Source organism: Pezoporus flaviventris, unplaced genomic scaffold (assembly GCF_033815535.1).
Source record: "Pezoporus flaviventris isolate CSIRO_AGI_PZ_B2104156 unplaced genomic scaffold, CSIRO_AGI_Pfla_v1 ptg000011l, whole genome shotgun sequence".
In the NCBI taxonomy this organism is placed as follows: Eukaryota; Metazoa; Chordata; class Aves; order Psittaciformes; family Psittacidae; genus Pezoporus; species Pezoporus flaviventris.
In genome coordinates this window covers 2,530,686-2,543,671 of record NW_026892559.1, presented here as the reverse complement: position 1 = coordinate 2,543,671, position 12,986 = coordinate 2,530,686, and the positions used below count along the sequence as shown (strand labels likewise).

Below are 12,986 nucleotides of genomic sequence, written 5' to 3'. Positions count from 1 at the left end.
TGTGGAAATCCCAGTGAGGTTTCAAAAATCAAGCTCAGCTAGCCCTGGTTTTCTCTGGAATCCTATCTCCTTACACAGGCTGGTCTGCCTGCAGGCACTTTCCACTCCTCTCTCCTCTTACATTCCCCCTCCTGCACGTTCTTCCTCATGCTGACATTGATTGTTCCTTCTTATCCTTTACTACTAGGTGGGCTCCTTCTTCATGATCAATTTGTGCCTGGTGGTCATTGCCACACAGTTCTCAGAGACCAAGCAGCGGGAGCACCAGCTGATGCAGGAGCAGAGGGCCCGGTACCTCTCCTCCAGTACTGTTGCCAGCTACATGGAGCCAGGAGACTGCTATGAGGAGATCTTCCAGTACATCTGCCACATAATGCGCAAAGCCAAACGCCGCACCCTTGGGCTGTATAACAGCATACAGAGCCGGCGCCAGGGCCACGTGCAGCCAAGCAATGCCAAGCTAGGCGTGAACAGGAAAAGCCAGAGGCACTACAGTAAGGATTGCATGTGTAAAGCTGGAAATGCCAGTAGTGGAAACGTGAGCGTAACTGGGAGCATCTCTATGTGCCAGCCTGCCAAAGGACCTGTGCCTACAAAGCACAGAATTAGAATTAACATTGGCCACAGTGAGCGTGGGGCCATGGCCAGTGCACTAGACTTGCGAGGTGGGGATGACCAGCAAGAATGGGAATGACACAGGGGTGACCATCAAGGAACATGGGAAAGCCGGGTCTAAAACACAGAGTTTAGTAAAGGGCTTCAGGTCTGGAACAGGGTAATGACAGCAGTTTGGAAGAGAGAAGTGTTACGGGGATATGACAAAGTGGGACTAAGGATTTGACTTGGTGACATAGCAGATCCCCCAAAGTTCTCTGCCAAAAATGGGTTGCTGTGCTATAAGAGAGAGGCAAAGGGAGTAGAATTGTAATGGGTGTCTCCTGAACCAAGGGAACAATACTGAAGAACTTAGGCAAGGGCAATGAGACAATTTCTCTTGATGGGAACACATGCTGTTGTGTAAAATTAGATATGAGATACCATGTAAATTGGATTCCTGGCCTGAAAAGTAACTGTAAAAATGGTTTTGTAGAGTTAGTATCAACTGTTTCCAATGTCTTTCCTAAGTTATGCTCCCACTAACAAGCAAAAAGCGTATTTTCCTTCAGCTGGTCTTGCATATTCAGTCTTTCATTTTCTTTACTTGCTGGGAGAAAAGTTTCTGCAGCCTTCATGCTCTGAGTTAATGAATTAATTGATTCATGTCTATTTGATCTTCCAGGTCCAACTTGGAGGGTTGAGGAACATAAACTTAGTTTTCTCACTAAAGTCAGGAGATCTGTTCTGACTCGGAGCACATTGACTGTCAGGAGGAAGTGTTCTTGAGCTACCTTTTCTTGCTTCTTGAGACGCTTTGCTAATGTAGCTTCTCCAACTTAAAGAGTTCAGCTCAGCGTGTGGATTCTTGGACCCATTTGTAGCCGTTCAGGCCAAAAATCAGCCCTCGTGATTGTTTTTCCCTCAGTTCCCATGTAACACAAGCTACTGAGTTGCAAGCTGTGACTCCTGCATCAGCCAAAACAGTTCTTCCTCTGATGGATGCAAACCCCCATTGAGCTTAATCACTGGCAGCTGAACAGTACCATGCCTTTTGGTGACACAGCCAGTGTAAAGCCCATAACGGCAATGGCTTTTATTGCTAGCCTTGAGATGATGTGCCAGTGCTTAATCATCTTTACCACTAAAAAGCCCAGTTACCCTGTCTAAATACCCAAAAGTCAAACATGTGCCCAGTTTCAGTGTCTTTTTCAAAGCCTTCTCCTTTAAGCAAGTTCATTTCTCTCCCCAGGGCTTTGTCAGCAGCACAACTCTCTTGACTGCCCTCCTCAGGCCTTTGTCCAGCCCATTGCTGTGACAGCAACCTCTGATCCCACCAACTGCCCCCGATGCCATAGGGTGGAGCATGAAGCATCCCGAAGGCTCTCTGTCCTGGATAACACTGACTCAGAGCAGGAGGATGGAGGAGTCAGTAAAGAAGAGGGTGAGGGTAGCAGAGAGGACCAGGGCGCCTCGGCGCTGGAGAAGGAAGAAGAGGAGGTGGAAGAAGGTGGACGGCTGAAGCTCTGCAGTGATATGTGGCGAGAAGTGAGGATCAAGCTTCGAGTGATTGTGGACAGCAAGTACTTCAACCGTGGGATCATGATTGCAATCCTAGTGAACACTATCAGCATGGGCATTGAGCACCACGAGCAGGTAAGGCACCTTAGGGCATGGGGGGGCAGAGTGGACCGGTGAGTCCTGCTGGGGGTTACGACCTTGCTAAGCAGTTAATGCAACTTGGTGGAGGCAGAGATTGAACAATTTGGACTCCAGGCTGCAGCACAGATGGTCCCAGCATGACTTTGGAGAAATCCTCAGGATCTTGCACAGTCTTTTCTTCCTTACCCCTGCACTTAATCCTGTTCACTGTCTTTATGTTTTTCCCTCTCACCTCCTCTCAGCCCCTCTGTTTTCCTCCTTCCTACTTACTTTTATCCCTCTGTTTTTCTTTTTTACCCTGTCTTCTCTTTCCATATTTTTCTTTCTCCTTCACCCTCATGTCTTCCATCTTCCTCGTTTCTCTCATTTCCCTCTTCATTAGCTTACTGAATCCTTAGTCTATTTGGTTTATTTAATGTGCCCTCTGGGGATGTCACAGGCACTTCACCAGCATGTCAATTCGAATCTATCAATCAGCTTGCTAGCCTTTCCAGCTTAATTAAGAGATGCCTGAGCACAGTCTAACTATACAAGAAAGCTAGGAAAGGCACCACCTCCCATGTCCAGTCATTTTGGGGGCTCAGATGGCTTGAGCCTTTCCTTTGCCCTGGCAGCAAGAAGTGATGGATGGGTCAGACAATAGCAGGTGTGGGCACAGGTTTGACTTTCATGCCAATAGTTTTTAGGCAGCTCTGAGTCAGCAGCACACTTTATCCTAATGACAGACTTATGATACGGAGAAGGATTGCGTGTTCTTATTTTATAGCTGGAAAACAGAGGCTGTGTCCATTCTGTGATGTGCAGAGCTAGCTTCAGAGGATGTTAAGCATGCCCCATAACCTTGCATCTGTATTGCTGGTAGCTCTGCTGCACTTTGCGTTAAAGGAGTCCATGCTGTACATGCATGTCTCAGGTCTATGCTGCCTGAATGTGACCATGATTCACTCCACGAGCCTGCCCAGATCACAAAAATAGGGGATCACTCCACTACTGAGATGCTGACTGTATTGAAGCTTTGGAACCAAGGTGAAGTCTAGTCCTGAACACAGTCTCGGGTAGCAAAGAGACAGGCAGTGAATCTGGTTCAAGCAAGGCATTCTGATTTGCCCTTTGCTGTATCAGGATGGAGCTATCTTTAGACCCAGAGTACATTAAATTCCCTGTTAGAGGCAACGTGTCGTGTGAGCCAGTATTTGAAGCCTCATATGTCTGGATCCCACCCACATACCAAGCATTAGACCATTCTTCAAAGCCCAGCTAGTTTCTGATACAAGGGTGGGAAACTTTAATCTGAACCCAGAACGCAAAACTGCACTGGATGCTTCAGTACCAGAAAAATACTGGTGGGAGCTCAGAGGAGAGAAGAATGGAAAAGAGACTGGAGGGGTTGACTCATGAAAGTAGATAAAAAAGAACGATGCATTTAACGCATAGCAGAGAGATGACTAAGGGTTGAAGCCCAGGAAAATATGAAAACTGCCCACTGATATTTTAAAGATGTGAGCACCAAGCAGGGAAAACCATTGTTCATTTTGGTTTATTGGAGACAGCGTGACTTAAGCATTTAGAGGAAGAATAGTTGAGCTGGAGGTAGAGAATTCACTGTCATGTTCTGGCAAACCTGTGTGCAGATTTAAGCCCTTCTAGGCCACCTCTGCTGGGTTTGTACAGCCTGCAGCAGAGTAGGAGCTGCCTGCAGCCTTGGGGCTTCTAGTAGCAGGCTGTTAATGACATGTCCTTAAAGTCGTGTTACCACTTTTTATCCTTAAGTAGCTAGGAAAAGCTTATGACCCTGCATGCTGTTACTGCTAGAAAGTTATGTCAGCTGAATTGATCATAACTGAAATATGTGGTGTAGCCTGTTTATTTAAAATATGTACAGTGAATCCTGACACAAGGTTAAAAATAATTCAGACCATACCATGAATTCTAGGTCCTTTTCAGAAAGCAGTTAACTCAAAAGCACACAGACATATACACTTCCCTTTGCTTTCTTTCAGTGTTCCTCAAGACATGTTATCAGTACATCTCAGACTGGTACTTCTTCACCTCCTTTTCTCTCCTTCCTTTGTTTTGTTTTGCTTTTTTCTTGTTGTTTTTTCTCCCAGAAACATAACTTTCACAGAAAGATTTCCAGCAAAAAATCTCTGTCTACAGGGATCTGTGTTTTGCAGGGTGATGACATCCTATGACTGAAGTAGCTTCTGTTGCTTCAGCTACTTCATTATACAAATGGCTCTTGGCCCAGAGTTAATGCATACAGAGACCTCTTCTATTTTCTGGCGCATGGGAGGTCACAACCCCAGCCACATTCTGGGGACATACCTGGTTGGGCAAGAAGACGTGTGAAAGTGTCACAGGTTTGAGCAGTGCTGCTGCACTTGTTCACAGACTATACACTGGTGAGTTGGTCTGCTGACCAAAGCACCCACCAACCATCATGTTAATGAGTGAGACAGACTGTACAGGCACAAGGTTCAGCTTCAGAAACACAGGAACCTGGGAGCCAGAGCCGATGTGCAAGTCTCACTTTCACTTCCTCAGCCTTGACCAACAGAAAGAATGGCATGAATTAAAATTATCTGTTTATTACAAGTCAGGGGTTTAATATTCAGTGTCTGCCCCTTAGCCTCAGCAACTCAAACCACTTTACTCGAATCCAAATCACTGTGGAATTTGGCTTTGTTTAGCTTATGCATCTAGTCCTCTTGTCCTTTTCTATATACGTGGCTAGGGCAGTTTCCCATCTCCTTGTGTATTTCTTGTGAAGGAAATAAACTCGTTTAGGGACAAACTGCACTGCTGTGAGTCATTTTTAATTCTGAAGCTTATCACAAGTTATCACTTGTAAATAGGTAAGTTTATTCAGATCCATCAATGTGCATTATACCATATAATATTCTCAATATTAAGTCTTCAGATATTGCTGGGACATTGCACAAACCAAAATCAATCATTTCAAGCTTTGTCCTCCTTGAAATACTTTTGCAGTTCTTCAGATCTGCTTCTACTTGGAAATGCCTATTTTTAAAATCCAGTATAGAAAATATTAGATGCTTGTGGCTGTCCAGAAGGATCCTTTTAAGAGGCTCACTTTTAAAATATGCACAGAGGATGTGGTGGTGGTGCTCACTTTTCTCCCTTATTCAGCTTTCAGATGAAGGGCTGGTCCCAGCTGAATGTCCCAGGCTGCCTTTCTCTTATATTTCTTGCATGGCCTGTTGGACTCAAGCTTCTTTGCCATTAGTAGCCAATGAGACAATTGCAGGATAACTTGGTTTATCTTCTCCAGTATCTACTCACAGTATTCCTTTGTACATCAGATCAATACTTTATGAGGTCTTGTGTGGATCAGGAGACGATCCCTTGTTTCCTAACTATAGCAGCTCTGTGGATCAGTACCTTCATATCCTATAGCCTATGCAATTTCCCTTTAAACCAGCTGTTATTGCATCCAGAAGTTCATATTTTACAGTTATTGCTTCTCTTTTTACTATTTGCTGCTTGTCAAAAACATTCAGAGAATGTCCAAGCCAGCTCATCATGCTGACATTTAGTAAATGATGGAACAGCCTCCCTGGGTTGGTAGATGAAACCACATTACTTCAGTCTTGTAAAACTAGGGTATAACAAGACATCACAAAATCCTGCATTGGTTGTAGGGTGGTGATTAGAGTAAGTGAAAGCTAGTTGGTATTTTCAGTGGCTGATTTCTATGCCTTTTCTGATTATTGTCAAGTGACTTTGAAATAGTGAGTAAAAATGGAGTCTGGAGTGACCTCTTCATGTGATATTTCTCTCTCATGTTCTCAGAGGCAGTGATGTGCAGGTTTTGTAGGGCTGATCTGCTTAGATCACATCAATTACTCTTCAGTTTCTAGACAGCTGTAATTTTACTCCTGGTTAAGAGAAACTTCTCCTGCAGGGACTTCATGGTGGTCAGCGTATTCACAGAATCATAGAATCAACTAGGTTAGAAAAGACCTTTAAGACCAAGTCCAACCATTACCCCAGGACTGCCAAAGCCACCACTAATCCAAATCACTATTTCCTGGGAAGTCTGTTCCAATACCAGATCCCTCTGCAGAGCTTCCCTTATCCTTCAGCAGATCAACACTCCCAGCCAGCCCCATGTTGTCCACAGATTTACTGAGGGTGCACTCAATCCCCTCATCCAGATCATCAGTGAAGATGCAAAACAACACTGGCCCTAATACTGAGCCCTAAGGGACACCCCTAGTGACTGGTTGCCAACTAGAAGTGACACCATTTACCACCACTCTTTGGGCTTGGCCATCCAGCCAGTTTCCAGCCCAGTAAAGAATCCACCTATCCAGGCCATGAGCAGCCAGTGTCTTCAGGAGAATGCTGTGGGAGACAGTGTCAAATGCTTGACTTAAATACACATACACAATGTCCACAGCCCTTCCCTCATCAACCAAGCAGGTCACCCTATCGTAGAAGGAGACCAGGCTGATCAAGCAGGACCTGCCCTTCATGAACCCATGCTGACTGGCCTGATCTCTCCATTTTCCCTCACATGCTTAATGATCTCACTTAGGATCATCTGCTCCATCACCTTCCCCAGCACTGATATGAGGCTGACAGGCCTGTAATTCCCAGGGTCTTCCTTCCTGCCCTTTTTGTAGAGAGGTGTCACATCCACCAAACTCTAGTCCTCAGGGATCTGCCCTCTAGACCAGGACTGCTGATAGATGCTGGAGAGTGGCTTAGCAAGCTCCTCTGCCAGCTTCTTAAGCACTCTTGTGTGGAACCCATCTGGCCCCATAGACTTGTGTATGTGTAAGTGGAGCAGGAAGTTGCTAATCATTTCCTCCTGAATTATGGGGACTTCAGTCAGCTCCCTATTTCTGCCATCCAGCTTGGGGAACTGAGTACCCTGAGGATGGCTGGTGACTATTAAAAACTGAGGGAAAGGCAGCATTAGGTACCTGAGCTTTTTTCTCATCCTCAGTCACTAGCTTTCCCATACTATCCAGCAGAGGATGGAGGTTCTCTTTGGCCTTTCTTTTATTGCTAATATATTTGTAAAAGTACTTTTATTATCTTCTATGGCAGTGGCCAGATTTAGTTCCATCTGTGCTTTCACCTTTCTGACTTTCTCTCTAAATAACCTAACAACATCCTTGTACTTCTCATGGGGTGACAGTCCCTTCTTCCACAGATGATAAATTCTCATTTTTTTCTTGAGTTCCAGCACTATCTCCATGTTCATTCAGGCTGATCTCTTGCCCACCAGTTTGATCTTCAGCACATAGGGACCATCTGCTCCTGCACCTTAAGGATTTCATTCTTGAAGTGTCCAGCTTTTCTGGACCCCTTCATCCTTCAGTAATGTTTCCTAAGGAGTTCTGCCAACCAATGTGCTAAACAGGCCAGAGTCAGCCCTCTAGAAGTATAAGGTGGAGGTTTTGCTGACCTTCTTCCTGACCTCTCTAAGGACTGGAAATTCAGTCATTTGTGATTGCTTTGCCTAAGACAGCCTCCAAACATCACGTCACCTGCCAGTCCCTCTCTGTTTGCAAACAGCAAATCCAGCCAGGCATCTCCCTTAGTTGGCTCACTAACCATCTGGGTTAGGAAGTTATCTTCCACACCCCTCAAGAACCTCCTGGATTGTTTCTTCTCTGCTGTGTTGTACTTCCAGCAGACAAGTGAGGGGTTGAAGTCCCCCACGAGAACAAGGGCAAGCAATCGTGAAACTTCTCCCAGTTGTTTGAAGAATGCTTCATGTGTAGCTTCATCCTGGCTGGGTGGTCTATAACAGACTCTTACTAGGATATCTGATTCATTGGCCTTCCCCCTGATCTTTACCCACAAACATGCAGCCTTCTCACTTACAGCACTGAGTTCAAGGCAGTCGATGCACTCCCTGGCATACAACACAACCCCACCACCTCATTTTCTTTGCCTATCCCTTCTGAAGAGCTTGTAGCCATCCACTGCAGCACTCCAATCATGCAAATCATTCCTTCATGTTTCTTTGATGTCAATTATGTCATGATTTCCCTGCTGCACAATGGCTTTCAACTCCTGTTTGTTGCCCATGCTGCAGGCATTGGCATAAATGCATTTAAGTTGCCCTGTGGATCTGGACTCCAACAGTGGCACACTACCCTGTGGCTCATGTCTAGCGAGCCTGGTGTTGCCCCCTTTCCCCTTCTAGCCTAGTTGAAAGTGCTGTCTATAAGCTCTGTTAGCTCCTGGGCTAGAATCCTTTTCCCCCTTTGGGACAAGCATACCCCATCTACTGCTCATAGGCCTGATGCCATGTAGATTGGTCCATGGTCAGAAAACCCCAACTTATAGCACTGACACCAGTCACGGAGCCAGTATTTAATTACTGAGATTCTTCTGATGTAACTGTTGTCACTGATGGTGACTGGCAGGAGGGACAAGAACACTACTTGGGCTCTCAGACTCTAAACCCCAAGGCCCTGAGTCCTTATTGAGTCTCCTCAGGCTTCTTGAATTGATTTCCTCATTGCCCACCTGGAAGACTAATAAAAGATAGTAGCTGCAGGGATGAATGAGATGAGTGAGTTTTCTGGTGAAGTCCCTTACCCTGGCCCCAGGGAAGCAGCAGACTTCCCTGTGAAAACCTTTTTGACAGTGCAGGAGTTTCTGGCTCCTGTCAGTTAATGGACTAATTACTTTTTCAGTCTAATCTGACTTAAGAACTCTAATGTAAGTAAGAAATTGAAAAGGGGAAAATAGCTGAGCTGCTGCCCTCTATTGCCCCAGTTCTAGTTTCTGATCACTGGGCAGGAGCTCTGAAATAGATCTGGTTCATACATTTCATGCTCAGTATTTGGTCTGCACTGCTAGGGATGAAGGATTTTGTGCCATGAAGAATTGGGTAGTTTCATAGATTTAGAAAGAGATCTGTATGCAGAGTAGGTGAACCAGCCTGGTTCAAACACTGGCTCTGGGCATGCTTTCCCCTCTGTGATTTCTCTCCCCTTTGAGCCACCCTTCTCACCCCAATACTCAGCTCCCACAGTTTTATTCAAGTTTCTGTCTTAGTGTGATGGGTAAACCAGTCTATCAGACCACTTTTTCCCTTTTCACTTGCCTGCCTCATTAAGTTCACACTTCCCTGGCCAGAGAGAGTCCCCTGCACCAGCCATGTCCACTGCCATTCATGGCCACAGTGCCTCATGTGCAAGGGCATCCCCACAAAGGACACGGCCCCTGGTGTCCCCAGCCCTGCAGCCCTGGCTCCCATCTTCTGGCTCTTTGCACAGTGCTGAATTATTTGTATCTCCGGAAACAGCTGTAATGCATCCTTTATCCAGGGAGTGTACCTCTCCAACATAGTCCTCTCTTTTTCTCTTCGTTTTCCTGAGTTCATTCCTTTTGTGTTGCTCTTCCTTCTCCAGGAAAAAACATCCTCCATTAAAAAGGAAAAAGTAATAAAAAAAAAGATCTCTCCTCTACTTCTTGTAGGTGCCAGTGAGTTTATTTAAGGGGGTTTTCTTGGCTTTGTTTTTTGATTCTTCCTTTGCTGCCTTTCTCTCTGCCCATCTCTCCTTCCTTTCCCTGCTCAGTCTTTCCTACCCCTCTCTCTAGGAAGGATGCTTTGCTGGGGCTGATTTATGGCCCATTAAAAAAAGACTAACAGGTGGAGGCTTGCCTAGAGGAACAGATGTCAGGGAGGGAAGGCGAGACAGGGGAACAGATGACCTTTTCCACAAGTGAGATGCAAGCATGGCTTTTCAAACATCAGTTCCTCGAGAGAGAATGTGTGGATAGTTGAGGGGAGGATAATCCACCATCATAGCCTGTCACTTTTGTACATTGCTCATTCTCACTGACAATCATTTGATTCAGGCTGAAATTGACATCTCTGTTTAGCATATGGACCTCATGTTCCTAGCAAGTGTCATTATTGGCTGGCTCTCCATGAAGTGATCTTCATCTCTCCCTTCCTATGTGCACTTGCTTGTTGTTTTTCTCTCTTCAGTGTTATCTCCCCTTCTTTCCCCCTCCTTTTCAGGATGGTTTTGTTATTCAAATATAATTATGGATAGAAATTGAGCCATCTCCTTTATTTTAAAGAAATGGAGTATTTCAATAAAAATCTGCAATGAGCAGTGCAAGAAATCAGCAAAGGGTATGGAAAGCCACAGAAGTGAGGAGCAGTTTCGAGTCCATTACTCACCTGGGAGGATCTGGGCCCCTGGGGGTCCCAGAGAAGGGGTTAAAACAGCCCCCTGCTTCAGGGGGAGGATCAGGCCCAGAGCTACGTTCCTTCCTCACTTCACCTTCCAACAGATGAGTAAGTAACGGGTACAGCCAACACAAAGGCTGCTCTTCAGTAAAACAGCAATTTTGCAGTCCTCAGATAGAGACCATGACTGCTGTTCTAGTGGGCACTAATAATGAGCTCATGGTAAAAATGCTGGTTCTGACCTGCAGGGACTGATTTTTCGTTTCTGCAGTGCTAGGAATGTGTGTCCTCCCTTGCCTCAAACAACAGGCTTTTGCAGCTTTGTTCCCATCCTTTTTACATGATGCTTAAAAGAGTGGTCCACACATAACTCAGACCAACATGAAGGAAGTAAGGAGTCCTCAGCCACCTTTTCAGCATGGGTATCCAAACAGTGAGAACAGTACTGCCTGCTACCACAGAGCCTGGATCAGACCCACCTTGAAGACTTGGAGCTGGGGCTCAGTGGCACAGTCCATTATACATCAAATATGTAAACTTGTCTGAGGTATGACATAACTACTTCAAGGTAAACATGGAAATTTTGGCCAGAGGAGCCCTGAAGAAGTGCCTTGGAACTGCCATGCCTTGTTCCTGTGCTTGGAAAGGTGGCACACCTTCATCTGGAGCAGGTCCCCCTCAGCTGCTGCTTGGGAAGGTGATGTCCAGCATCAGGTTAATTGCCCTAGCAGTCTCATGCAGTCTGAAGGCCATGGGTTGTCTAGCTTGGCTCCAAGATGCAACCCATTATACTGGGAGGAAGTTTTTCTCACTTGTTCAAGACCTCAGCCCTGGTTTGGCTGTGGTGCAGTCCTAGTCCCTGGATGAGAAGTGCTTTGAGCAGGTGAGTCCATTCCAAATTCAGTTTGCCTTTGTTTCGCAGCGATGGCAAGATCCTGACATCCTTCGTCAAAGGTATCAGTGCAGCCTCTGTTTCCCCGTGAAGCAACATTTCATTCCTGAGGAAACAGTCTAGAACCGTTCCTGACTTTGTCAGGGAAGTTTCCAAGGCTGCACACACTGAAGAAAAACTCATTAATTCAGAAAACAAAAGGAGGAGTAATTTAATTTGCTCAGACTTGTTCCGCTGATGGAGTCATTAAAACACTTTCTCTCATATGCACAAACACATCGGTCTCTGCTGGAGAAGGCTGTTTCACTGGGGCTGAAAGAAGGGTCAGATTGCCTTTTTTTTTTTCTTTTTTCCTTTTTTTCCTGGAGTTCATTTTTCTCTTTTTCTCACTCTTTCCTGCTCTTCCTCTCCCTTATAGGCAGGTAATTACTGAGACTGCTTTAAGGATAGAGGCATGAGAAAAGGCTGCTGGAGCAAGAACGGAGAACTAATGTATACGAAAGATTTAGTGGGAAGTGGGGGAAAGAAAAATGATAAAGATAAAAATAGAGGGAAAAGGGGTGGAGAAGTGCAGTAAGATTCAGAGGAAGATGGGGAACTGTTTTCCTATCATTCAAATGTTTTCAGAATGACAGCAAAAAAATATGCTAGCTGCATGTGGAAACTTCAGAGGAAGAAGTCCTTGAAGAAAGAGGGGCCCACAGATCAGCACTTTTGCCCTGCTAAAAAAAAACACTCAAATTCTTTGCACAAATAAAGCAGCCTTTAGCTGGATGTGCAGTGGGATGTGGGAGACACTTGGTCAGCCTTGTCTGTGTAAATGGCTGTGGGGCTCTTGACCATCTCTAGTAAAAGAATTTGTTAGAGACGTAATCTATGATGAAGGTAGTAAATGTGCAAAGGATTTGGAGTGGAAGTGGTTCTGTCCAGCTCTAATCTCACCCATGGAAGCCTCGCAGCTCCCTATGAAGCCTGTCCCCTGGGAAGGGTAGCACTTTATTTCCCATAATTTCAGGGCTCTTTCAGTTCTGACTCTCTGAATTTGCTTTCTGTCCAGCCAGAGGAATTGACTAACATCTTGGAGATCAGCAACGTTGTCTTCACAAGCATGTTTGCCCTGGAGATGATCCTGAAACTTGCTGCTTTTGGTCTCTTTGATTACCTCCGCAACCCCTACAACATCTTTGACAGTATCATCGTCATCATCAGGTGACAAGGGCCATGGGGATCAACTGAAATATTCATAGAAAAGAGTTCCAAAGAGCTTGCACATTTCCATGTGCCTTTTCAAAAGGATTTAGCACCTATACTAGGAGGAGCTGAGCTGATGCACAAGACCAGGGATGGGGAGAACAAGATGTCTTTTCCCAACATTTGGTAAATCACCCTAGGCAAGCCACATAGCATTTCTGCCCCTCAGTTCTCTCCTCTGTAGAATGGAGGCAATTGTGATTGCCTTGTAAATCCACAATAAATATTAGCTGTGAAATATTTTAAAAATGTTTAATGTGTGATAGAAGAACCTGTCTTTCTGGAATTTAATGCTGCAGTCCCTTCCTCACTCCTGCAACATGCAGTGCCATGTTCATCTGAAGGGAGAAAAGCAGCTTTCTACATATAGGCACATGCCTATAGTATATGCTT

At 45.3% G+C, this 12,986-nt stretch overlaps 1 protein-coding gene across 5 annotated transcripts in view; it reads left to right on the top strand.

Annotated features, from left to right (window-relative positions):
• Positions 1–12,986, top strand: part of CACNA1I (calcium voltage-gated channel subunit alpha1 I) — a 151,766-nt gene that overhangs the window by 106,529 nt on the left and 32,251 nt on the right. For all 5 annotated transcript variants that reach the window (XM_061450788.1, XM_061450787.1, XM_061450785.1 and 2 more), the window contains exons 8-10: positions 188–494; positions 1,847–2,250; positions 12,400–12,551. In XM_061450788.1, the coding sequence (XP_061306772.1) occupies positions 188–494; positions 1,847–2,250; positions 12,400–12,551 (863 nt within the window). The remainder of the gene's footprint in view (positions 1–187; positions 495–1,846; positions 2,251–12,399; positions 12,552–12,986) is intronic.